Genomic DNA, 27,440 nt, shown 5'->3' with positions numbered 1-27,440 from the left:
CTTCCTTTTTTTGGGGGTGCTGAGATCTTGATTGAAGGATTCTTCTACTGATGAATCTTTGCTCAGAGTGCACAGGTATACAAATGTTTTGATGTATGGGAAGAAAAGGATTTGTATGACTTTTTTTGAGAGGGATGGAGGTGGCTTTGGCAGTGCTTAAGTTGAAACCACGCTAGGAATAAATGGTCTTTTAAACAGCTAGAGGTCAGAATGGCTTCCTGTGTAAAGTAGGAACCATATTAAAAGTCTGATATTAAAAAAATAAAAGTGGGAGGAGGACATTTTATTAGTGTCAGGGTTGAAAACCGTCACAATTTTGCTGTTGCATCTAAATTGGATTTACTTATTTTGATGATGGATTTATTATTTACATGCCCCCTGGATTTTTGTTTTGTGGAGGACTTTGCTCCAGGTAGCATCGTATATATTCATGATATGTTTTCACCCAAATTTCTATTCCAAACTTGATTCCCCGTATGAAAATATTTGTTTTTATATTAGGAGTTTAGAATAATTGAGAAATCGGAGGGAGCTAGTAAGAGGATTCCATTAGTGAGAAATCTGCCCCTGTTTTTCCTTGAGGGTGTCTGGATTAGACATATTCTAGGAAACGGGTACTCTGCAGAACATTTCTCAGCAAAAAAATCAATATATGCAGTAATCAAGGACACTGCTGCAACAACTAAGTAACAGCTAGGTGAACATAAGGAATGTTAGCAGCTCAGTTACAGAAGCTGTTTCTTTAAGACTCTTTTCTCAAATTTAGTTATATTTTAAAGAATGAAATCAAGTAAATAAGAAGCTGAGAATGTAGTGTAGGTGCCCAAATACCACAGTGATGAACATGGCATACTTCACGCACAGTATCTTTTTAAAGAGGCAAGGAAATGAAAATGCCAGAGATGCTTGCCTACTTTTCATAGGAATTTCACAGTATTATCAGTCTAAAATTATTCAAATAGTGCAGTTATACAATGACCAATAACAGATTTTTAATGGATTTTTTTTTTTAAATAAGCACATTAACATAATAGAGTGGCTGAGGATCTGGCTAGATGACAGACCTTTGTGATTAAATTTAAATTTAATTCAGTAGAAGGAGAAATAATAGAAGCTGTAGGTGAGCACATTTATGAGGCTAAATAAAAAAAAATCATTAGAGGAGCACCAGTGTATCGGTCAGATATCGGATCAGCACCGATATAGAGAAAAGTATCACAAATCGGCCTGATGTGGCCGATTAAATGGGCTGTGCAGCTGCAGCACAGCACATAGGCAGCGAGGAGCACAGCTGAGCAGCTTGGAGAGCTGTGTGCAGCTGGTAAGTCTGGTGTGATGGAAGGGGGAAAGGAGTGGGGCAGGGGCAAGCACTGCCCAGCTGGCTGAGGCAGGTGCAGGATGGAGCCATGGCTCGTGGGGCAGGGGGGCGGGCAGCTCCCACTGCCATTTGTTCAGCAGTCGCTGGTCCGGTGGCTTGTCTTGTGCTCATCCAGCAGCTCCCGCTGCTGCTTCCACAGCTCGTCCGGGAGGGCATGGTGCCGGGTGCCCCTGTATCTGCACAGGGCAGGCTGGGGCCAGGGCTGTACCAAGCTCTTCCCATCAGGGTGGGACTGTGCGTGGGGCAGGCGGCGGTGGCACTGGAAGGGGTTTGTGGGGGGCTGTGGTGAATTTTGGGGTGGACCAACATGACTATGGCCAACACCCCTGGCTGGCTTATTTGCTTTTATTGAATTATCCAAGAACAAATCAGGCACAACTTTTGTACTGACCTAGTAAAACAAGCAATGTCAAACTATAGTCCCTGGCATCAGTAAATGGATGTCTCCACAGCAAATGATGGTTAGTCCTCAAGGTAACAACAGGTTGAAACAAGCACTTACGCTCATTTTCTACAAGCCATAAAGATTTGTTAGCCATTATATATTTATATTTCATGCTCTCTGTAGGCTAAGTAGATTTAGCTTTGTCCCCTTAAAATTTAGCTAATACCTGTCGAACTGCAGATTTAAAACAAGTTGGGCATGTGGGATCTGTAGCTGTTTATCCTGGCCATCATGAAATGTTTTGGTTTGAATTCATGCTATAAAAGAATGGAAGCAAGCATTACTATTAGCTACTTAACTCTGATCAAGATGGTTAATTAAAATTTTAATAGGTTAGCAGAAAGCTGAATCTATGTTACTTTGTTCCATGTACCACACAGAGAAGGAGGAAAAGCTCAGCAGCAGGGGGGCAATCTGGCCTATTTTGATACTTGGTACTTTAAAAAAAGATTAAAAAGTCTGACAGAACCCACTAAACCATAAGGGTCTCAAATTGTGCTTTACAGTTCTGCTCTTTAGTGCTGTAACATGCACCATATCTTATCCCAGACCTTTGAGACAACTAGGTACTACTGTTTTAAAAGTATACCGATTCTTCCCTAACCTTTCTTCCTCATCTTAGGTTTTTATTCTTCCCTGCTGTCAGCCAAGAGAATATACTTTGGCACCATTTATCTTAAACAATGACTTGATTCTGTGGTATAGCAGCCTCTCTGCAGCTGTCAAAATTACCAGTCATTTAAACCTGTTTTCCTTTCTCTGTTTTTCATGGAGATGAGTTTTCAGTGCCCATGGACTAGTGAGATTTGATTTCAGTTAGGCACTGTGCAGACTCCTCTATACAGCTGTGCCAAATGCATGTCGGTACTAACATGTGAAGTCCTTTCTCTTTCAGCAGATCAACAGTGGTACTGAATAATACAGTGTCTGTCATCCCCATTAGATGACTGTTTACTGTCCAGAGACACCACCTTTCATCTAAACCAGCTTTATTTAGAACAAGAGTCACTAGCAGAAACTGTCTGTTCATCAGACCAATCACTTACTATCATAAATTGGACAGTGGTCAAAGTGGGATTATATGTTGATTGGGTTGGAGGTTTGATTGTTATGCAACTCAGCTAGACTTAATTGGTTTATTTTCTGGGTTCAGTTTATTATGAAAAGGCAGGTCTGGCTGCTTTGGAGCAGCGTGTCCCTGTATGAGACCTGTACTTGTTGCAGGGCAAAATAGTTATTGCTGGGTATTTTGGGTACCATTGAGGATATCTGACCTTCAGGTATACGGTCTCTCCCATTACTTAACATGTGACCTATCAAGGTGGTTAGTTTCAGAGTTTGTGCTTCTGGAAGAACTGCTTAGTGTGTTTGATACAATAGAGGCCATAGTATGTGCCTGCCAAATCTTAGGAAGTGGAAAGGAGAAGGAAGTTCAACATTTTCTACATTCAAAACTGTAAATATTGTATGCTGTATGAGGGAGTAGTGAGGTGACACACAGTGGGCTAGTAGTTCTGTATCACATCTCTTTTGAACTAGACTCCTATTTCCTCAGATAGATAAATCATTCCTCTTGTATAAATGTGGAGGGATTAAGACATAAGTGCCATACTGGGTCAAACCAGTGGTCCATCTAGCCTAGTATTCTGTCTCCAACAATAGGCTGTCATGGAGGGAGAGGGTATGTCCAAAGCATGTCTAGTGTAATCCAACCACTCTGTCATATCATCCCTTGCATCATCCATTATTGGTTTTAGTCGGGTCAGAGGATACATTCCTGATGGCTTTATTTAATAGTTATTAATGGCCCTGTCTTCCATGAACTTGTCAAATCCCTTTTTGAACCCAGTTATACTACCTGCCTGTATAACCCCCACCCCGCTAAAATTCCTGTATAATGAATAGTGTTTTAGTTTGATTATTCAGTTTCATTCTTGGTAGTCCAGATATTTCTGGCACATTTATCTTGCCTTATTAGGACCCAAAGCAAGAATGATATTAAGTGTTCAGCCAGGGTACGTGGTATTATTGTTACTTTACTTTTCCTTGCAGAGCTTCAGTACTCTTTTGGCTGATCTTATCTGGCTTCAGTCTCACTTTTTTGTTGTATAACCTCTGATCCATGAGCACTTCATTGGGTTTTGACTGTGCATGATATCTAGAGAAGGTATCATTCTTCTGTCCATGAGAAAATCTTAGACTTGGGTTGTCTGGTTCAATCAGAAGCTTGATCTCAACACTTAGTAAAAAATTGAATGAGGAGTCGAGAAGGATAAGATGGTCTTGTCATGTTATGTGCTGGAGGGGGGGATACTCTAATAAATGGATATTTGAAGATAGGTGATGATGTTAGTACTTAAAATACTTAGTGCAGTTGAAATCAGTAATAGCAATAAGACATAACTGGGGTGTCCTGGACCCTGAAGAACCAGGTTTGTATCCAATATTAGCCTTATCTCTATTGAAAGTTCATACAAAGTTTAAGCTGGATATATCTGTTGGTTGATATGAGGTTCTGTTGGAATTGTATAATGTGTTAAAATGATTGTACCATTCAATCATCTTATATTGTTATTGGGTGATCTTTTCCTAGCCAACGACTGGTCTCCCTTGCCCAAAGTGATATGTGTCTAGGCCCCTGTGGCCCGAAAATGCTGAATCTTAAGATGGACCAAGAATGCACCGCTCTTTTTTTCTTTGTGGAGAGCTGTGTGAATGGGCTTTTTATATAAATAACAATATTCTACCTGGGATTAAAAGCAAAGTGTTAGATTATTCATGAATTTATGGCTACCACTACCAGAGGTTTCATCTGAAAGCTGGAAGGAAATAAACTATTTTATTTGGGAATTTGGTCTGTGGGAATGTTCTCAACTGTATTCAAACAAAGCCAGAAGATGAAGATGTAAAATGCCTGTTTAGCTTTGCTTTTATTTAAAATAGTGATCAAGAAGAAAAGGGAAATGAACTCAAGAAAAAGAAAAAAAAATGCCCTGGTTTAGAGACTGACCGCATGATAAAACTGTCAAGTTTTGCTTAATGTCTGTATTTTGCTTGCATGTGTATGTTCCATAACACCCAATAAAAACCATTTGAACATAAAGCTCTATAGCACTTTTCATCCAAAGATGTCTGTGATTGCGCACGTTAACTGAGGATCTGATGTTTCTGTGAGAACAGCTGTAATAAAAAGAGCTCTTCATTCACTACTGAAATGCATCTAGCTCTCAGCGATGGCAACCAAGACCCTTAATAGAGTGCAGTGAAAAATCCTTTTCAGGACGTGGGAGGAGGATGTCAGCACCAAAACTCATTCCCCAGTACCTGACAGGCTGTATTGGGCACAGAAAAGGAAAATGTGCATGTCTTACTAAGTGTTTTAGGAAAACCTGGCATATGACAGTATTTTATGTGGTATTTTAATGCCTCTGCTAGTGTGTTTGCAACTTAGACGCAGCATAAATGTCATGGAGACGGGATAGACTTCCAGCATCTGTAAGATGTGTCTAGGAATAATGCACTAATAAGGTGCAAGCCCACCCTTGCAAAAAACCCAGAATTTTTGTTCTGAAAAAACGTAGTCTAAATCCACAAGTGGGTGCAGAATATTAATACATAGGCAGGTTTCTTCAGGCCTGGTGATGTGGTCCATTAAGGTGGAGTATTTCATGATTTCCACTAGCTTCTCTAGATTAGTGGTTCTCACCTGGAGTTTGAGACAACCCTTGGGGTTGCCATAACACTGGTGCTGCTGCTGTGGCGGCTGAGGGGAACTGCCCCACATACAGGGCTGCGGCATGTGCATGCTACAGCTGCATTAGGGCTTTCTGATAACCCTAAAGCACCTCCCCAAGACCTGTTTCCTTGAGGGTGGGTGGGGAGGGTAGACAGGAAGTGGCTGCAGCCCAACCAGCTCTATCTGCTTTAGGGTCATCAGAGCCCTAATGGAGGAACAAGCCCAATGTGCCACAGCCCTTCCTGGATTGGCTGTGTAGCAGGCACATGGGGCAGTTTGACCTGGGGGAACGCCGCCCAGTTGAGAAGCACCGGGGTAAGTTGAGGCAGCATCAGTGGTGCTTCTCGGCTGGCGGTGCTGCCGCATTTGGAGAAGGTGGAGGGGTGCTGTGACTGAAAAGGCTGACAATCATTGCTCTAAAAAGAAGGAACACTGCATAGTACGGTAAATGGGAGGTACTTGGTTATTGGGGCATTATGAAAGGAGATGCAAAGTATCACATTGAAAGCAGAGATTACTGGGGGTTTTAAGACAAAAGTAGGCCAGATCAAGAGCAGAAATAACTGTCAATCTGAGAGAGGCTTGTTTTCAGTGAAATTGTGACCCAAATCAGTGTCTTTTAAAGATGGACATATATGAAATTGCTCTATTTTAAGTAACTAGGAATATATACGAAGTAAAATACTTCCTCTTATTAACCTGTGAGTATGTTGAGGCTCCCTGGAACTTCCCTTTTTTACCCAAATTCTTTAAATATAGTCAATATATAATTTTAAGTCTTGGAAGGGAGGAAGGACTGTACTGTTCTGCACTACCTTAAAAGCAGGCTGTATTATGGTACTTTTATCATTCCATGAAATATTTCTGCAACTTTTAATTCTGAAACTTGTCAGCTCTGCAAATATTAGATTACATTTTTTAGGTGTTATACAGCTGTTGGTAGCTGAGTTCCTAAAAGTAAATGATTGAGGGTGACTGTCACCAGTGTAAGCCAAATCTGCTGCAAATTGGTCGACATCATCATTGAAAGATTAAAGATTAGTCCAGCTGCAGTATGGCGACTCCAAGAGAAGTAAAGTATTCCACTGTAAAATGCTTACAGTTGAACAGTTTGAAGGAACTAGCCACTAAATTACAGATGCCTTCAAGTATAAAAACTCCAGAATTGCAGATGAACCAGTTTATTTCATTACCAACAGCCGTACCACAGTGGACTGGAAGCTTGGGGAAGGGCCGTTGCTATCCGTGTACACTGGGTTCCAGTTCCAGATTGTTTAAAGAAAATTTTACCTTGAGGAGAAAGGTAACATATGAGCCTTCTTCAGGGGTAGTCCTCAAATTTATGAACTTTGCCTTTTCCCAGAATGGTAGATCAGTGGTAGATCTCTTGCTTATGTGGCAATACTGCAATCTCTTGAAGAAGCTAAATGTAGAACTATGGGAGTACTTGGTTGTGGGTATATAATCCTTCAATAAAGCAGTGGCACAATCAGCAATCTAGGAATGAGCAGCTTGAAGGTTTTACTATTCTTCAAAGGCAAAGCTACCAGGCTACACTACAATATCACTTTCATGGTATGTCATTAATCAAGGAGGTTTTTCTTTTGAAATAGGACATGTGAGTGCAATTTAGTATGGAAAATAAGCCAATAACTCAGCCAGCAATTTGAAGTTGTGGGACGCTTGAGCCAGAAGAACTGGAAATGGAACTATTGACATGAGCATTCAAGTTAGTACATAACACAAGAAGTTGCTTACTCAGTAACGCAAGTCAGTACATACACATTATGCAGTGGTTGTCTCTCCACTGCCTCCTTGTTGAATAGTGGCTCATGGGCAAGGTTTTGATTCTTTCACTCCATCTAGATTAGGAAGGTCCAGATTTATCAACAGGATCACCTTGCTTTAAGCAGTCCCAATTTCCTTGTAAGATGTCCCAGTAACACGGCTCTAGCAGTAACCTTCGTGACTATAGAAAGAAGACAGTTTGCTTAGCACCTAGCTCACAATTATGGGTCCCCACTTCTGAACAAGAACAGAATGACACCCAGGAGCATTCAGAACCCACTTCCAAGATAACAGTGTTAAATTTTTTTTAAAAGAAAACAAGCTTTCTAGAGAAGTGCCTGTCTAACCTGCTCTTGAAAATTTCCAAGGATGGAGATTCTGTAACCTCTGTAGGTAGCCTGTTTGAATGCTTGACCACCCTCCTCCATAATCAGAAAGTTTTTCCTAATCTCCAGCCTAAAGTTCATCTGCTGCAGTGTGGGGCTGTTGCTTCTAGCCCTATCCCTTACAGCCACAAAGGAGAGTCTGTCTCCATGCTTTATTAATCACCCTTCAGGTATTTGAAGATTGCTATCAAATTTCCATCCCACCACCTCCCAGTCCTCTCTTCAGATTAAATAACCAATATATTTCAGCCCTTCCAAGACCTCTAATCTTATTTGTTGCTCTTCACTTTTTCTATTTTGTACACATCTTTCTTGCACCAGTGCTGAATAGAGTAGAAGAATTGCTTCCCTTGATTTGCAAGTGACACTCCTGTTAATATGCCCCAGTATACAGGTTTTTTGGCAACAGGAGCACACCATTGACTCATATTCAGCTTACAGTCTACTGTAAACTCCATTTTTTTTCTCTGTAATACTGGAGCCTGACCAGTCATTCCCCAATCTGTATTTGTGCGTGTAGTTATTCCATTCCAATTGCAGGACTTTGCATTTGTCCTTGCTGGATTTCACTGGATTGATTTGGGACCATTTATCCAGCTTATTCAGCTCGTTCTGGGTCCTAGCTTTACCCTGCATAGGGTCTGCGATTCCACCCAATTTTAAGCAAATGCTCAATTCCATCATCCAAATCCAAATAAATGTGGTAAACAATGCCAGACCCAGGACAGACCCCTGGGAAGCCCTCCTTGATGCCTTCTCCAAACTAGACTTAGAGCTATTGATGACTGACTCACTGAGCATGAGGATCCAGTAAATTATGTGTCCACCTTATAGTACTTTTCATACAGTCTTCATTTCCTAACCGTGTTAATGAGTGGCATGGGTGATTTTGTGTCAAAGGTCTTCCTAAAGTTCAGATATATCCCAGCCACTGCCCCTTCTCCTCCCTTCCAGTCCACAGAGCCTGGCACCTTATGATAGAAGGAAATCAAATGGGTCATCAAGCATAACTTGCTCTTGGTGAATCCATGCTGGCTGTTCCTGATTACCTTGGGTGAAAGTTGCATGTTACACTTGGACCATAATAAAAGGCTCTTAAAACTCAAGCATCACTCCTATTTTGAAGCATCTAGAAGAGAACAAGAATCCTTGAAGACCTGCTTCATGACCTTTCCAGATAGTCAGGTCAGACTGAATAGTCTGTACAGGTGAAGTTGCGTGTTACACTTGGACCATACTAAATCTGTGGAATGATAAGCGGTGTTAAAGTGAGAGCTGTGAGCAGTCACCTGTTAAAGGTCAATACTGTTTCGTGCTTGCACAGTGCTGACTTTCTGCTAAAGGGCTGGCAAGCAGGGCTATGGCTAGGAACCACGATACCTGTGCTCTATCCCTGCTCTAAGTGAGGGGATCTGGGAGTTGTGTAGCATGGGACCTGGGACTGCTGAAAATTGCTTGTTTTATCCATGGAACAAGCTGAAGTTGCCTAATATAAACTAGGTAGCAAAGCCCAGAGTTAACCATCACCTAAAGCAGTGTGACTTCGAAATGCTCAGAGGGCACTTGGCATGAGTTATCAAGCTTTAATATACAAAGGTTCACATATTAAATGCCCTCAGCATGGCCTAAGTGTAAAGTATAACTTCACCCCAACTCCCCAGATTCATCATCTTCCTTTTCTTGAAGATGGGCACTGTATTTGCTTTTTTCCAATCATCTGAGACGTCAGCAGATGTGCTCCCCATACAGATGATGGTTGTGGGTGTGCCATCTCAGCATAACAAAATTAACTACTTGGTTTAGCTTCAGTGTTGCTGAACTAGAAAGACTACAAATAATGTACTGGTTTTCAAATAGAAATAGACATTTTCTTTAAAAGGTGTGTTGCACAATAGAAGATAGAATTTCCATTCAAAATGGTAGGAGCTACTAGACTGCAGATTTTTTTCCAGTTGTCTCTATCTTTGATACAGAAATGTTGCTGGATAAACATCTTATTTCCACCCAAAACTTATCCCAATAACCCTGGGTGTTCATATACACGGGGTGTATCTACATGTGCAGTTAGGGTGAAGAAGTAAACAGTGCAGTTCGCACCAGTTTGTCTCCCAGGTGCAGCATTTACAAGTACTTCTGGGACCACAGCAGTTCCAGCCTTGGGCTGGGGGGGGGCAGGGTCAGCCTTAAGCTCCAGGTGGTGGCATGGGGGGGTGGCGCACAAGGGTGCTACAGTGTAGGGCTAGCCAGCAAGCAGCCCCCTTGCCTGCACTGTATGTAGCACCCCGTGCCCCAGCCACCCCGGTCCCCATCTACACATGCATTGTGCTGGTATAAATTACTCCACTGTAAGATAGTACTATCCTATGGTGCGGTTAGTCCATTTACTGCACCTAATATGGGCACATGTGTAGATGGTATCGCTTTACTGCAGAGCTAATCGGTCAACTTGGCAGTAAAGTGCATGTATAGATTCACGCACTATGTATTATCTGTGGAAAAACCGTATTGTGGGGCTTTGTACTTGCCCAGAAATTATTTGTTATTTTTTAGTTGATTAAAACAGAGCACTGTTTTGGGTGGGAGGAAGTATATTTTAGACTATGTAGTTGACAAGTTCCAAACTTTGCTTGATAGTGCACTGTCTCTGTTTGTATTTACATTTTAATAATCAATTTTTTTCCCCTGCCTTGGACCAATAACTGCTCAATTCTATGTTAACAAAATATGTAGTTACAATTACTGAATCAGCTAGATAGATACACTTATAATAGCCATGATGTATAATATAATGTAGAGATTGCTCAAATACTTTATTACTATTGTCTAACCCAGTGGTTCTCAACCTCGTTAAACTTGAGGCACCCCTCAGGAAATGCCAGCTTTTAGTTTTCACTCATTTTTGACTACAGAAAAATACTAGAGCAATGCTTCTGTTGCAAAGGTCTCAAACCAGGACAGGTCAGAATGTTTTTACCTTTATGCATTCCTATTTGGAATCCCTGGGTTTGTCTTGTCAATCATGTTTGCACACCTAATAGTGCTAACATTGCGTTGGAGCGCTCTTTGCAGCACCCTTAAAAGATCTCAAGGCACTTCAGGGTTGATAATCATTAGTCTAACGTGTCTGTGCTACAGCTCCTGCTGCTGTTAGCATTGTGCAACAGTCCTAATGAGGCTTATTAGTATAGAAAAGTTCAAAAGGGGCTGAATAAAATTTGCTGAAACTGGTTTTTAACCCACCATACATTTTCAGGAAGAGAGAGAGCATGGAAAATGTCAGCCCGCCTGAGGGAATCATACAAGGTATTCAGATGCACCATTAGTTACTGAATGGCCTTCTGTAGTTTGACCAGTACCTCTTTTTGTACTGAGCAGGAAAGGGAATAAAACAATGCTGAGAAAAGAAATGTAGCATTTTTTCTTCCTGTTCACATTGTGTTGTATTCCATGATGTGTATATTTAGTTTTTAATACATTGACAAGTTAGAAGTGGCCAGTCTCTCCAAAATAAATGGGCAATTGGGATTGCTTGGCTATTCAACTATTTTTGGTTTGAGTCGGACTTCATCTTTTTATATGCCTTTCAGACATTTACCTTTCTGTGGGCACATCTACATGAGATGCTAACTGTGCAGTAGCCTAATACCACTGTGTATAAGCATGCCAGGCAAAAACCACGCTAATATGCTAGTGCACAGTGGTATTAGGCTACTGCACAGTTAGATTCACTGAAAGCCTGTGCACTGGCACTACTGTGCAGTAGTGAGAGTTACTGCACATTGATTATTACTTGGTTAACCAAGTACTAAACTTAATGCGCAGTAACTACAGTGTAGTGAATGTGTAGACATGCCCCGTGTGTGTAAATTGCAACTTAAATAATTAACTTTTCTTGAATTGTTCATCAATACTAAATTTCTCTGTTAATAGAAGTGATCGCAGTTTAATGTAACTAGAGGGAGCATACTGGGAGTTTTTTCAGTGTGTTCTTGCTGATCTTTTGTTTAAAAAGAAAAAATGCCCAGCATTGGGTGCAACATAATCAGCGGTCAAACTTGATGCTGGATTTGAGAGGATAGTTGTACTGCCCTTGCTGTGTAATGCATGGCAGTTCATTAAACCCTCTGCCCTACTTTCCCAGTGTGTAAAATGGGAATAATACCTAGAACCTTATATACAGTTCTTGGAGGATCTGTAAATGCTAAGTAGCATATGGGAGTGTTTTGCCTTTCAGTTACTTTTCTGGATCACTGGATAGCTGTTTTTCTTGTATTTTAGGGTAAACAAAGGTGCTCTTTGATTTTAGTGCTGACTTTGTCTAGTGTATTATCATGTTGGGACCACTATCTACTGTTGTGAATCTGCTCTCTGTTTGTTTGTTTGTTTGTTTGTTTGTTTCCTGTAGTTACTTATATTAGTTTAAAATGTGTTTTAAAATCCAGATAGAACTTGTAAAATACACTGATTATACCCTGGCCTTGAAAGTAGGGAGAGTGTAGGAATTTAATGCAATGGAATGAGTATTTTCCATTTCTTAACTACTGACATTCTACAAAATGACTGTAGATTTTGAACTGACTGCATACAAATATTTCTGTTTTAAAGGAAAATAAGTTGCAAGAAGCATTTTGGGTTTTGAGACTGTGTAAAATTTAAGGCTCCCATCTTTTACCTTTTGCTCTGAGTTGTAGTGTGTGTTAAACAAATAGGCCTACAGAAAGAGAGGTGGAAATATTATAACTTTGTTTGTTGCCTCCAGGTTTTTTACATGTCATACTTCACAAATTAACCTAAGTTTATTTCGTTTAAATGCTTTATCAAGCATGCACATCCCTTTACTATAGGATGATTTTTGAATTAGCTTTATAAAGATTACATGGATAGACACAGCATTGTCATAGTTAATAGAAACCTGTGCAGTGAGGTCTATGGGCTGCAAGATCGCTAACAGTGCCAGTGACAGTGAAGTATGGCCTTATCGAAAGGAGAATTCATAAGAGGCTGCCCTGGGACACTACACCACTGTCCTTCTGTGTATCCTGACAATGTTATCTGTCCTCTCAGTACGGAGTATCAAATGTCTGTCATGAGTACAGAAATTAATTTAATGTCACCTGAAGACATGCAATTAATCTTTTAGAGGTTTTCATAATACCTTTACAGAAAGAGTTGCCAGTTTGGCGGATTTGGATTTTCGGGTTTAGCAGAAGATAAGGAAAATTAATTTTTCATCAGGGTTAATACAAGCTAGCAGGGCCACAAAGGCTGAGCAAAATGGTTGGGGAATTTGTCAAGTGTTGTCACTCTAGAATAATGCTGCTTAACGTCTGATAGGTGTAATCAAGAGTTGAGATTTCTATAGACGGGGATTAATCAATTTGCTCACTACAGAATGCAAGTTGGTGATATCGCTCTTTCATGGGGTTTAAGAATGAAAATAAGATTTGATCTGTCAAATTGCAAGAAGCTCTGACAGTATCAATAGGCATTTTATCAGTACATTTTAAAGCAGTTGTTATAAATAAATTTGTCCTGCTAATGTTGGTGGCAAACAAACTTCGTCTTTATTGTAAAACTGTCATAACATATGTGATACAGTATTGTACTTGAGCTAACTAAATTCAAGCAACACCTCATAAAACTCTATTTAGGGAATTTGTTGTTTTACACTGAAGAGGGGATAATCTGTATGTTTTTGGTCACATAAATAATGAGAATAAACAAACAAGTTGAAATATGGCTTCAGCCTCCATTGAACATTCTGGTCTAAAATCTCTGGTCCTCATGAATGGATTTCTTTCTGTCAGTCCACTATTTGAGCACAGGCTGCAAATACGTTCTGTAACATTAGAAGTTTGAACTAAAGTGACAATGTAGACGAAATCAACTTGCTCACTCCTGCTGAGTTTTTTCATTTGAAAATTGTGTTGTATACCTGTACTAATGTACAAAAAATGGCTAGTGGGAAGGAGTCTATAAAGAGTTTAAAAACTTATCAGTGGAAAAAAAAATGCCACAAATCAGCAAGGATTCAGACTGATCAGTAGAGATACTAGTATCTCAGCCTACCTTTGCGTGAGCTGTAGGCTGAATCCTTCCAGAGCCCCATACCTACAGTGACCCAGAGATCATAGAATTCAGCCTCATACCCAGCAAGCATGGTTTGACAGCAGTGCACTCACCTATTCTGCTAGAGAACTATACCTGCCTCCAATACGCAGACAAAAAGCTTGACTGTATTGGATTTGCCCTCCAGGCCCCACTTTACATTTTTCCCATGAAAGGGGATTGAGAGCCAACATGTTTATTATCTCTAGTTTTCTTTTAGAAACATGTTTCATATTCCTTTAAAGATGAGTGATCTGTTAAGGTTGTTTTTATAGCCTTCAATCCAAATGCTCTGATTTTTTGAATGAATTTAATATACAAGCGTTAGAGGCATACTGTTTATATATTTTATCAGTCTTTTAGAACTTAATCTGATTCTGTCTTGCATGCAAGTTATTTGAATGATGATTGATTATGATTCTAATACTTTAATTGAAGCACAGGATTTTCCGGTCTCTGCTTGCCACGGACAACCTGGCATGTAATTCTCTTCACAAAATTACAAAGTTCCATGTTTAAAAGCAGGTAGGATTTTTGGCCCCCACTGATCTGAAGGTTTTTCTTGCCACTTAATATTTAAAACCCTTTAATTTGAAGTTTATGCTTATTAATCGATAGCTCATAACCATTTGTTCCTATGCCAGTATTGTCATTTAACAGCTCTCTTTCCTCTGGGTGTCCATTCTTTTTGATGCGTTTGTAGACACTAATCATATCCCTTCTCAACCTGGTTTTGTTAGACTAAATAAGCCAAACTCTTGTAATTTTCTCTCGACAGATAACTTCTCCCTTTTCCTAATCATCCTAACAGTGCTTCTCCACACCTGTTCCAATTTGAGTTTGTCTTTCTTGACCCTAGGTGACCAAATTATACATAGCATTCCAGAAGAAATCTTACCTGTGCCATTGTGTACATTGATACTAATACTTCCCCTCTCTCTGATGGAAGTTCTCACCTGAAATATCCCAGGATCAAATTTGCCTTTTTCATGGCTGCTTAATATTGATATCTTAGTTATTTTGTGATCAGCTAATACACCCATGTCTTTCTCTTACAGACTCTTACAATCAGTAAATGCCTGTTAGGGGGTAAAAAAGAATTTCTGCCAGAAGTAGATAGCCTTGTAGTTTGCACTCATGTATTTTTTTTTTCATTGTTTCTGTTACCTCACTTGAGATTATCGGTTTGATACTCCCATCCTCCTGTGTGGTGACACCTTCCAACTTTGTGGCGTGAGTAGATTTCCTCAGTTCACTTCCACTTCTTGTGAAAATATAAAATCAGATCAGTCTCCAGATAGGTTACTTGTGGAGTTTTCAGAGTCTTTCTTCAACCGGATGCTACTTTCAAAACTACATGTTTTGTTTTCCTTTCAGCCAGTTCCTTATTAATCTCACAATCCCTTTACTCTAATCCCTGTTTTCTCCAGCTTCACCACAATTATATGTCATATCAGATGTTTTGTGGAAATCCAGATAGCTGAAATCTACTGTCTCTTTGGAAAATCAGTTACCAAGGAATGCTATGAAGTTACTCTGGCACTGTCTAGCTTTTAATAAGCCCATGCTGCATTTTTTTCCTATTTTCATTTACCTCCATATCTTTAGTAATTCCTTCCTTCAAAATCTGTTCTACTGCAGACTGCGGAGAATCAGAACAACAGGCTGGTAGTTGTCAGTATCACATTTTTTCCTGTTCCTTTAATATAGATGCCACATTCACCATCCTCCAATCACGTGGTAATTCCTTCATCTCACACAGCTGCAAGTTTTATTAAAAATACTTGCATGTATTTTTATACTTTTGATTTCATGTGCCAGTTCTTTCAGAACTCGGGGATGGAGACTTTCTGAGGGTATTAAGTTTTTTGAGTTACCATTTCCTTTTTTTATTATCCATCTTGTCTTTTACCCCATGTTCAACATCAGCTTTCTAATTGAAAATTGAAGTAGTTTTCATTTAGTTTTTGGAGGGCATACTTAAATTTTCCTCAATGTCTACCCCATTCTCACTACATAGTGCTCCCAATTCATGTTCTCTATTTAAATAACCGAAAAACCGTTTAATACTTGTTTTAATATCCTTTGTGAGGCCTAACTCCTTTGCGTTTTGACAGTTATCCCTTTATCCCTACATTCCTTGTGTCCACAAAGAAGCTTTCTGTACCAGTCGGTCCTGTTTTCCCTCTTCATTGTAGGCTCCCTATTCATCTCCAGTATTCTTCTTGAGATGTTTATTGGCAAGTCTGCTTTCCCCATTTGCTTGGCTTGCATGTTCAGTTCTTTGGACTTAAAGGAAATCCAGGTCTCCTCCACATCCAAGTTCCTGAGCACCTTAGTACAATTAATGTCAGTAATCAGTGCTGCCTTTTTATCAAAGTTTTGTTCTTTTGAAATAGAAACCTCAATTACAGACCTAGTTTTGCTGCTTCTTCTCTTCGATATAAACAGCATTGATTCATGATCACTTGATCCACGGTTATGTTCTAGGATCAATTCTTTTTCTGAAGTCCTCATTACTTACCACAACCAAATCTAAAACAGCATCACCTCTTGTTGGTTCAGTGACTGTTTGCTGAAGAAGTCTCTTGGCTGTTGCATCCAGGCATGTCTTGATGTAGCATTTGTTTTCTAATCTAACTGGGAAGTTAATCTCCCAAAATGATACAATTCCCCATAGTACTTGCATTTCTAATAATATTACAGAAATCTCTGTCCATATTTGCACCCAACTCTGAAGTGCTATAGCACTACCCCTGCAGAAACTTCTATCATCCTCTCCCAGCAGGTGTGACCCAGATTCTGTTTTAACCATGTTATCTCTCATTTCTTTTCAGTCAGTTATATTGCTGCCATACAGTGTTATTGTGCCATATTTCTTTTTATTTCTCTTTCTTGAGCAATTCATATATTTCACTCCTGGTGCTCCAGTTAATGATTGCTTATTTCACCGGGTTTCTGTTATCCCTACAATATCTGGTTTCATATCATGCACAAGTAGTTCAAATTCCTCCATGTTGTCCAGGCTCCTGGCTTTTGTATGAAAACCTGTGGGGGGGTTTCACAAAGGACCCATGGAAATCCTAAGTGTTTAGAGCAGAGTTTTGAAGGCACAGTGTGTTGGAAGGTAAAAGAGCCAAAGCATAGAAGCCTTATTTCAAAGTCAGTAAGACATTGGTCAAGGAGGGGGAACGTCCTGTCTGATTAAGTAATGAGTAAAGGAAGTTGGAATGATCTGAGTCCTAAGAAGTCCTTTGAAAGACCTACAGCAGAACCCCAATAAGGAGTTGGTGAGGAGAGGACCTACTTGAGCCAGAACTAGCAGAATGGTCATGGAAATTGATAGAAGATCCTGGTCAATGGATAACAGCATGTTGAATAGGTTAGTCTCAAACACCCTTTCCTATAAGAGCTGGTTGGCTTGGGAGCTTGGAGAAGTGCATGCACTTTGGGAGCTGAAGCATGGGCCAGATTTTGTTTAGTAAAGGCACAGCAACACAGATGGTTAGGACCTGGTTGCCCAAGCTGATAACGTAACAGTAGTCTTGTTGCAGAGGGTACACAACTCTCCGTAGTCTCTGTGGAATGGAGAAGAATGGAAAGTCCAGCCAGAAAAATTCAAAAACTTCAATGTGCCTGGAGCCACCATGATTTAAGGACATTTGTAGTATTGCAGCAGAATATTTTGAGAGAGGAGCCAGTAACCTATTGGAACAAGGAAAGTCAACCTGTAGCTAGAGAGAGACACAAACTGGGACTGTTAACACTAAGGTGTCTCAGAGTACAGGCTTTAGGATAACCAACATGAATTTGAACAGGCACGTGTTTCCATAGAAGTGAACATGGGTGTGAGAAGGCCACCAAAAACTGGCCTCTTCATGGCTGTGGAAAAGATTTTGGCTTTTAGTAAAGGTGATGATTTGTTAGCTAATCTTGGTATTTGCTACTCTGAAGTATTTGCCAGGAGCAGTGTAACTATCAGGCATTTTTCAACCCTTTGTCCATTATTCCATGGTTCATCTGCCTCCAGTGAACTTGCAGCAAATCAATTTTTGAAAAGGCTTCTATCTTTGTATTAATATAGAGAAACGGCTTCATTCTCAGGCTTGACTTCACTGTTTGTGAGCTTGGAGGATATCTCTCTCTCTCTCTGTGGGGACTGCTCTTTATCAGCTGTCTCTAAATGCTCCTGTTCCAATATACTATGGGTGAAAAAAGTGAGCAACTTTACCATCCTAAATTAAGGATTTTGCTGTTACAGTTCTCCCTGGAGATAAGGTGGTTATGCACCCTCAGTCATGATTTCATCAAAAAGTTACTGACTTTTAGACTCTGTGCCTCTTGTTCCTTCCAAAGTCACGTATGTTGTCTGTCGTGATCAGCGTGAAGCCTGTTAGTTAGCATTATACCCTTTGGTTAGTTGCCTGGGTTATTTGCAGATTCAAAATGAGATTCATATATTCACGAGTCAAAAGAAGGAAAAGAGCTGCATAAATACAGATGCTTTCAAAATGGATTAAATTTTGTATTCAGACTTGCATTCTCTCTTAGAGATTCAGAGCTCATTCTACTAGATTGGACAGCTTCTGTGGCATGCTTATGTAAGTTTGTCACAGAAATTTGTGAACCCCCCACTTGGAGTTCCATGTATACCTTTATGTAGCATGACACTCTGGCATATCACTTCATCGATTGTTTTGGGAGAGTTATGCAGTCTTCCTTTAATCTTTCAGCTGCCTTCAGGGGGTTGCAAGGTGTCACTGCTTATTTATCTCCCTGGATTGGGAGTCGGAGGTAATTCCTGACAGAAAAAAGAAACTGTTTTCCAGGAACTGCTGTTTATAAGTCTCCCTCTACACGTTACATTTATGTTGTGATTAATGTGTTAATCCTAGCATAAATGACAAGGGTGCTATTCATGATCCAATTTAAGGTGTCATAAAATGGCAAACCAGGTATAAAATTGATCTACCTGTAATGTAGAACAGTTTTGTGGCCAGTTTGTATTGTGCCTTAAAATTAAACACGTGGCTGACCAACAGTCAGCTGATTGTCGACTCAGGCCAGAGGCTGCCCCGGAGTCTGGAACTGACCCAAGTGTACCTGCTGGGCCAACGATCAGCTGCTTTTCAGCCCTGGACAGCTACAGGCATCTTGCTTTCAACCTGCAGAGTGGGAAGGTTCCCAACCCTTTCAAGTACATAAGGAACTCAGGATCATAATCCCAGTTTTTCCCTGTATGGACAAGTAAGGCGTGTTTTAGGATAATGATCCCCAATCCCAGAATTGTCTCCTGCCATGCATGTGTGACATGGCAAGAGGCATGATTGTTGGAATCAGGAATTGGATCCCATGGCACATTTACACGAGTGTATGCCAGGGGCCTTAGGTCTAATTATTCTTATGCATATCTGTCCTCTCCAGACTGCTTCCTTTTCTTGAGTCCTCCCATTGATTCTTTGAATTTGTGCAAGTAACTGGGCAGTGGGTGCTGTAGGGGTCACCATGGTTTGCATGTTCTGATCAGAGAGAGTGGGATAATCATGCAAGCACCATAAATGCTATGTACCAGGGTGCTTCTGAGCTGGCAGTTTAGTGCATGAGCGTTCCTTGGGTGTGGATTTACACAGGCAGGGTGTTGGAGTGCAGTTATTGGAAAATAAATTTGTTATCATTCTGCCTTGGCAACAGATTGCATGTGTGTGTTGTTGGAGTTGCCATAAGCCATTAATATTGCCATGTAGCACTGCAAGTTACCCTCTTACGTTAAACACTTTAATTATGTGGCTGCCCAATTCTTTCTCAGACTCCCAGGGCACGTCTACACAAGACACAGTAATGCACATTAGCCTAATTTAATGCACGTTAAGGGCACGCGTCTCCACGTGCATGCTTTTAATGCACATTAAAAATGGCAAATTTAGGCCAATTGTGCCTAAATTTGATACCTGTGGCTGCAGGTATCAAATTTAGGCATGATTAGTTAAAGCGCATTTAATGCAAACTTTAGTGCCAGGTCTGCCCAGCCACTAGGGGCACATGACAGGGCTGCAGGGACTTGGTACTAACTTTCATCCCAAGGGCACTAATTTCAGTCTCAAGTCCCAGCATGTGTAGAAACCTGCCAAAAATTGCTTAATGTGCATTGGCTTAACGCGCATTACATTTAGTTGCGCTTATTTGCACATGTAGACACGCGCCCAGAGTACAGTTACTCATGTTAGCAGCATTACGTAAGTCGGTGATGGCTACATACTTTGGCCTCTTCTGAAATGCATGCGAGGGTGTTGGTTTTCTATTGGTGGAAAGAGCTGAGCCGCATGGAAAAGGAAGCCCATGAAATGAAGCCATTTGCCTTTTTTTCTCTTATTCCTTCCATCCCTCCCCTCAGCCAGTGCATGAACTGCACCAGGACTTGGCAACCTACTGCCCATGAGCTGGATCTGGCCCATGGACCTGTGGCTTTTTTGGCATTGGGCGATGAGGGGCTCTTCCTCTTTCTCACTGCAATTAGTACTGCACTGCAGCTGAGAGGCATCCAACCCTGGGAGGCAGGGAGAAGCTGTTGTAACAGCTGGGTCCTAATGCCTGCCCATCTCCAATTGAAGCTGTCTTTCTAGCCTCTCCACACCAACTCTTAATGGAAAATGTTGCGAACCCTGAATTTAACAGTAAGATAGCACTGGAAAGATGTTCCCATGTGTCTTCACTGGTTGGAAGAAAGACTGGACCAGGGTCAGTCAGTTTTGGTCTTTTTTTTCCACAGAGTGGAGAAAAACATTTTACTTGTAGCTGAAAATTGCTCCAGCCATGGGGGGATGCCAAGAAAAGGGACTCCTTAGAAGACCATAGTGGTATTTTGGCTATAATTAGGTAACATACGCATTGCACTGCAGACATTTTAATTAAGCATAGTGTGTAGTAAAAAGCTTGCACCCTTCTCTAACGGCCACTGCTTAGGTTTTAACATGCAAGTCTGTCGTCTTCTTTTTCTTTTCTATGTGCTAACCAAGTCCTGCTCCCCAGCAGGTCTCGCAGGAAGCAGCTGTTTACATTGAGCAGATACTGAACAGCATGTTCTGTTGTTGATTTCAGCAGGGGGGAGAGAGTGTTGGCTTTTTTCACCCCGAGGGCCAGCCCCAGCGGCCTCAACAACCTCTAGAGCCAAAGCAGCAGCCAGTGCGGAAGGTCACATTGACAAAGGGAACACTCCATCCGCAGCAGCAGCAGCACCCGCAGCAGCAGCAGGTGTCACCAATACATTCAACAGTTCCTCAAGGAGTCAAAAACATCCAGGGAATTCATCAAGCTAAGAAGGTGATTGAAGATGTGTCACTGCTGCTAGATTTTTTTTTTTTAATCTGCCTGGCGTGTTGCTGTGTTAAGGCTGGATTTCAGAGAACTCAATTTTTTACTAGCACTGAAGAAGTAAAAACATTTCAGTGCTTAAATTAAATTACTAGAGAAAGGCTGCATGACTCGGGATTGATAATGGGGAGGCCCATTTGAATCCAGCCCATACCGAACATCTGAAAGTTGTTTCTATTGGATGGCTGTTCAGCGGCCTGTGTGAGTTGTTGGGTGATCTCAGTATGATATTTCATTGGAGAAGCAAATATCGTGGAAATTACTATTACAGCTGATGGTACCAAGTATGCTTCCTGGCATTAAGGGCAAAAAGGCCAAATATTGTCCTGTTCAAAGCCTATGACTTATTCATAGGGCAGACTCCTCCTGCAGTCCCCTTTTCTCATTCTTTCTGCTCTCCTTTCTGCACTCCTATCTGCTACAGTAAATGAGGTATGGATCTACATATAACAGTGTTTTTTCTCACAACACTCTGAGGTTAATTCCCAGGGTAGAGCTATCCTATGACTTGAGTGTTGGGGGGTGGGATATGGAGGACGGGCAGGGGGATGGTGAGTGAACATTTAATTACAAACTGTACCAGAATGTATATGCGCACACAACCTGAGTTGCATGTTCCCTTTTAAAAAATGATGTTACTTAGTTACCCTAAACCTCATTGAAACCCAGTGAGCCTTCAGCTCCAAAATCACTTTAGGCACTTATAGAGAATTTTGTCCTAACATTTTTTGCTTACTTTCCTCCATTTATGAAACAGGATGATGCTCTTCTTGCCCATTTTCTTAAGAGAATAGTGGCTTTTAGGCTTTCATTAATGAGGAAAAAAATTAGGTGGGTTTCCCAAATAGATCCCGTTTGTCTGAATCTGCAGAGAAGAAATGGGAATGCTTGTTCTGAATGCTTATTTTGTGTTAAGTGTATGCTCCTCTTAATTCCATGGTTAAATAATTGTAGACGGAGGCAAAAGTAACCCAAAGTTTAACAGAATAGAAACACAGCTGCTGCTGAGGGGGAGCTTGTTTTGCCAGGACCTACAGTGGTTTTGGAAACCCGAGTCTTTAAATACCATTGTTTTAAAGTTAATAGACTTTTGCCTTTTGCACCTACAAATAGCTGAGCAGTGCTCTGTAGCAGTGAAGACTGGAGGGGGCCTGGAGTACTGTGCCATCCACCTCCTGTAGTTGTTGATTGAGCATAGTTTGTTGTCTGACAAGGTCAGGGTGGGCGCAGGGATTGTTCTTGTTAACCAGGCCAAAATGCTAGGGCCGATCAAATGCATGGTGGTTCAGTTGCATATTTTTTGGCACAAAGTGCCTGCTTGCTTTGTAGATCCATCCCAAATGCCAAGCCTGATTTTGTGATGCCCATTAGAGGCTGTTACAGGTTTTTAGAGAGGTTTGGCTAAGTTGAAGATAAATCTGTTAACATGTGGCCTTTTAAATTGGCAACCAGCAACCTGCTGCTTTTAATCAACATGTACTTTAATCAAGTCTTTAAGTAAATTGCAAACTTTCATATTATCTGTCAAATGCAGTTAACAAAGGCACCAAGTAAGTAAATCAAAACACTGTTACTTTGGTTGTTGGCAGGTCATTATGCACGGGAGAGGCAGAGGAGTAGCAGGCCAGATGGGCCGAGGACGCTTGATGCCAAATAAACAGAACCTGCGAGTGGTGGAGTGCAAACCTCAGCCCTGTATCGTGTCAGTTGAAGGGCTTTCTTCATCAACTACTGATGTCCAACTGAAAAACCTGCTGATGTCAGTAGGACCCATTCAGGTAGGTCAGCCTTGGTTTATAATTTTTGTGCCAGAAGTCTTTCATTGCAGAAAACTCAATTAATTCTCTGACACTCAGTGCAGTGTGTTGTTATTGGTAGTTACTCACATTTGAAGGCACTATATCCAGTGGCAAAGACTAACATGATTAGGTTGCAGTGCTGCAAGTACAGTAAAATTCCTGTAATTTTTGTACTCATTTTCACAAACCTGGGCTCCTTCCCATTTCTTTGTGCTCTTATGAGCAAGTCACCGTTATTTGACTGTCAGATGTCATAAATGCAAGTGTATGGTGTAGTATAATTAAAGCCAGATTATTATGTCAGAACAAAGCATCATCAATTATTCATTCTCCTTGATTTTTATTGTTGGATTGCATACTTGCTAATTCATAACGTTCAGAAATTCATGTCAGTGGTAGTATGAATTAGCAAATATTGTGCCTTTTATTTCTTAAACTTTAAAAGTACTTTCAAAATGCTAGTTAAAAGTGTGTGTCAGTTTGAATTTTTAAAAACTACTTTATGATATACATTCTTTAAATAGCATGGCCATGCTTCAGTTTTTCTTTTTGTTGTTGTTGTGTAGATATAAATTAAGTCTTTTCTTACTTTAAGGTTCTCTCAGGAGAGGGTTGTGAGTAGAATCTTAGTAAACATGTTCCAGCCTATACCTTGTGTTCGCATTTGCTGTGTCCTAGTACGAGTGAACAGGATGTGCATCCAGCTAAAAGTTTACGCAGAATTTTAGGCAAATGGAAGTTTTCAAAGGGATTTTAGGAGTCTGCATCTCGGTATTGGGTGCTGGAGCAGCACTTGAAAATGTCTGCCAGGGTGTGTTCTAGTAGATTAAATAAACTAAACTAGTGGTAGTCAAGCTTTTGCTAAATGAGTGGTGCAGAGCTGGTCCGTGGGCTGAATGAGGCCCCGTGTGCCAGAATGGGCCCACACTGCTTCTGCCTGCCCCTGCACAGCTTCAGCTGGCCCCGGCATGCCAGGGTTGGGCCCCAGGGCCCCATGCCACCCAAGGTTTTCCATGGTTCTGAACTTTTCTGAGTTTGATTTCTTGTGCATTCCGTCTATGTCAAATGGATGCTTTAGTCTCTCCACTTACTAAATACTGAATAACTAGTATCGATAGCTATTCATAGGTTTTATTTTTGTTCATTAAAAGCTTTGATGATATTTGCTGCTATATGTAATATAATATTGTCTAAAAATATACTTCATGGCTTTTCCTCTCTTTGTAGACTCAGACCATTCACATACACAGTGCTTTATCCTTTCAGGTCCTGCAGTACTTTGTTTGAAATTATTTTCAAGCCTTTTACTGCATCTAAAAACCTGCAGGAGAAGGGGACAAAAGTAAGGATGGCATTAGTAGTAATAAGTGTTTCATTCATATTCTAAATTTAGATATGAGCCCAGCAGAGTGCCTGTTCTTGGCTGTGATAAATTGAAACCACTGTGCTGTGCTACCTGACTCTGCATACATAAATCAGGGGGAAGTATATTCAGTGTTTTCTTGCTAAATCTTGCTTGAGAATATTAGTAAGAGACTAGCATAAGGCCTGCTAGAAGTATTCAGGATTAAGAAAAAATATTGTGGACATAGTAGAAAACTTGTTCAGCATTTCTGATCTCCGTTAGTACTGAGCTGCTAATGTAGTGTCACAGTGCAGTCTTGACTAAAAGGATGCAACTTGTTTCCATTTTTTTTAGTAGCATTTGATGCTATTTTTAAAGTATTTCTGCCCAAACTGTCCTAGGGCTTCCGCTGTTAGCAGAACAGGTGCGTCTGCACTATTGCTGCAGAAAGGGGAAAAGATTTAGTGTACATGCATCTTCTAGTAAGGACTGTGTGCTGTCTACTGCATCAGGAATCTAAAGATTTGGTATTTAATAAGAGATGCGGTAGGTTAGGAATCAGTGGTAGAAGTACTTATGCCAAAGCTACACTTCAGTTTACACTACTGGTATCATTGTAGCTGGAAAAACAGATCAGAAATGTCCCTGTGTAGCCAGGGCTACTTAAGGGATAAAAAGCACATGTAGGAAGTTTGGAAGGATGCATACTGAACAGGAGCTGTCACATACAACTCAGTACTTTTCATTTTTCAAAGCAGTGCAGTAATATTAACTCATTTCCACAACACCCTGTTTCCTCATAGGAGAGGCTAGGTACCGCAGCTACAGAAAATGCTGAGAGCTTGAAATTCAAATGTATCAGTTGAAAGTGCCCTTTTTCATAGTAATAGCTTGTAAATGTAGAGTATCCTCTTGGTTTTGAACAAACCTAGAAGATAATTAGCCTGAGCTAATTTTCACATGGTTGTACTAGTGTCTGTGCTCACTCCTGTGTAAAACAAGCAGCAAGCTCTTACACAGAGGTGTTTCGGTGCAAGTGGGCATAGATGCAACTTATTGGGAGCAGTACAAGAGAAATGAAGTGCTTAAGCATTTTCTTTTTTTTTTCCTTGCTTCCTTGCTCTCTGTCCCTCTCCCCTAAGGTGTTTGCTTTGTGCTAATGGTTGTGGGCAGCACTGAAGTGGGCCACTAGGAAGGTTCTGAGTGAACGGAGGTGCAAGGAGGATTGGTGGTTATTTCATGCATCTCTAGGCAGCAATCAAAGGGTGTGAAAAGCAATAACAGGGCAGGGTGAAGTGAAAGAAGAAACAAAATCCTTGTGGTGCAAGGCAGGACAGCTTTTGAGGACCAGAGGGAACCCATAGAGCAGGGGCAAGCAATTACTTTGGGCGGAGGGCTGCTTGCTGAGTTTTGGCAAGCCATCGAAGGCCACGTAACAAGTAGCCAAGGGCAGATGGATATTAATTTTCTAAATTTTTTTAGGGGCCTTGTGGGCCGGATAGAATGGCCTGGCGGGCCACATTCGGCCCACAGGCTGCATTTTGCCCACTCCTGCCATAGAGTGTTTCAGAGGAAGAAACTAGAGTGATCTGAATGGCCAGGAAGAGATTTTTAGCAGTTGTGTTTTTCACGGACTTGGAGAAGTCATCAAGGTTTCAGGGAGGAAGCTGCAGGTGACCAGGTCGTGGCCAAGAGTTTTAGTTGGAGGAAGGTGTAAAAGCTTGACAGCAACATGAATGGGACAAAGAGGGAAGCAGGCAGGTGACTCGGAAGTCGAGATGAGTGACAATGGTGAAATATATTGAAATTGTTCTCAGCAGTGGAGAAAGATAAGTGGAGAGGATTTGGGATTAAAAAGCACTTGAACTCATTGAATTCCAAAGAATTACATAAGCAAGAGACTATACCAGAAAGATATTTGGATAAGAGGAGATGAGTAAAGCATGGCAGGCTAGGCATGAGTTATCACCATTGAGATCATAGTTGGAGCTGTGTGAACAGACAAGATCACAAACAAAAGCACAGAGGAAGGAGAAGGATGCTAGAGGCAGGGCCTTAAAGGATTCAAAGAGGAGGAAAGGAGAAAAAAAACTACTGAGAGCAGCTAAAGCTAGGAGTCAAATCAAGGGTGAATAGAAAATCAACTGTACTGATTGAACAAAAGCGAGGAGGAGGAGGGATCACTGGCTTGACAGTTTGGCCAAGAAAAGACTGTTTGAAACCTTGGTTGAGGGTATTTTCAATGCAGTAGAGTGAATAGGGCCTGAGGGAATCCAGGAGGCAGTGAGAAGAGTAAAGTGAGGCACAGCTGGAAGTGCCCCATTCTGGAGAACAAGGAACGGACAGCTGGGGTTTCAGATAGCTTTTGAGTCTTTAGACAATGCAGACCTTAGGCATTGACTTGCCCATAGCAAATTAGACACTTTTCCACAGTGAGAGAGAGACTTTTGTCAGTTTCTACAGAGTTCATAGTTTTATTAAAAATGTTCCTATCTGGTCCTGGGAGGTAGGAAGGAAACCTGCCAACTCTGCACTCAGTGGAATTGAAGCAAGTTCTTCCTGTCTGCAGGTAGTCTGAAAAGCAGGGTGGACTGTCTGATGTACAAGTCCTTTCCTTAGAGTAGGGGTTTCAAATTCCTGTGGCCCTGTGATTGGCCAGATGAGTGTCACAGAAATGATCCACAGCCTGGATGAATGGCATAGCCACAGGCCACATGAGGCCCATGGACACCCCCCCCCCCCCCCTTCCCAGATCCAGGAACTGCAGCACTCGCTCCAGCCAGTCTGGGACAGCATTGCATGTGGCATCTGCTCTAGCCAGATTGGGCTGTGAGCCATATATGGTGTAAGCTACAGCCAGCCTGGTGCAGACATCGGTGCAGCATGGGTTCTGGAGTGGGTGGCACTGTCTGAGACAAATGCTGGATCTGGCATGCAGGAAACCTGTGGAGCCCCCTACCAAATGCCAGATCTAGTACCACCTCTGGCTGCAGTCCTCCTGAAAGGAAGGAGCTCTTTCCAGCATCCCATGCCGTCTGCCAAAGAGAGGCCCCATGGCACTGTTCCAGCCTCAGTGCTGAGTAGTCT

General features: G+C 41.2%; 1 protein-coding gene across 11 annotated transcripts in view; it reads left to right on the top strand.

Moving 5' to 3' along the window:
* The window catches only part of RBM33 (RNA binding motif protein 33), a 173,390-nt gene that overhangs the window by 115,259 nt on the left and 30,691 nt on the right, over positions 1-27,440 (top strand). For 7 of the 11 annotated variants that reach the window (XM_014608998.3, XM_019498869.2, XM_014609000.2 and 4 more), the window contains exons 16-17: positions 20,937-21,158; positions 22,799-22,987. In XM_014608998.3, coding sequence (XP_014464484.1) covers positions 20,937-21,158; positions 22,799-22,987 — 411 coding nt within the window. Of the gene's footprint in view, positions 1-4,416; positions 4,927-20,936; positions 21,159-22,798; positions 22,988-27,440 lie in introns of those variants that run through there. The other 4 variants (XM_014608999.3, XM_059729185.1, XM_059729189.1 and 1 more) reach the window with 3 other exon arrangements.

This window comes from Alligator mississippiensis, chromosome 5 (assembly GCF_030867095.1).
Source record: "Alligator mississippiensis isolate rAllMis1 chromosome 5, rAllMis1, whole genome shotgun sequence".
In the NCBI taxonomy this organism is placed as follows: Eukaryota; Metazoa; Chordata; order Crocodylia; family Alligatoridae; genus Alligator; species Alligator mississippiensis.
The sequence above is the reverse complement of the archived record's forward strand: the minus strand, read 5'-3'. Positions and strand labels throughout refer to the sequence as shown.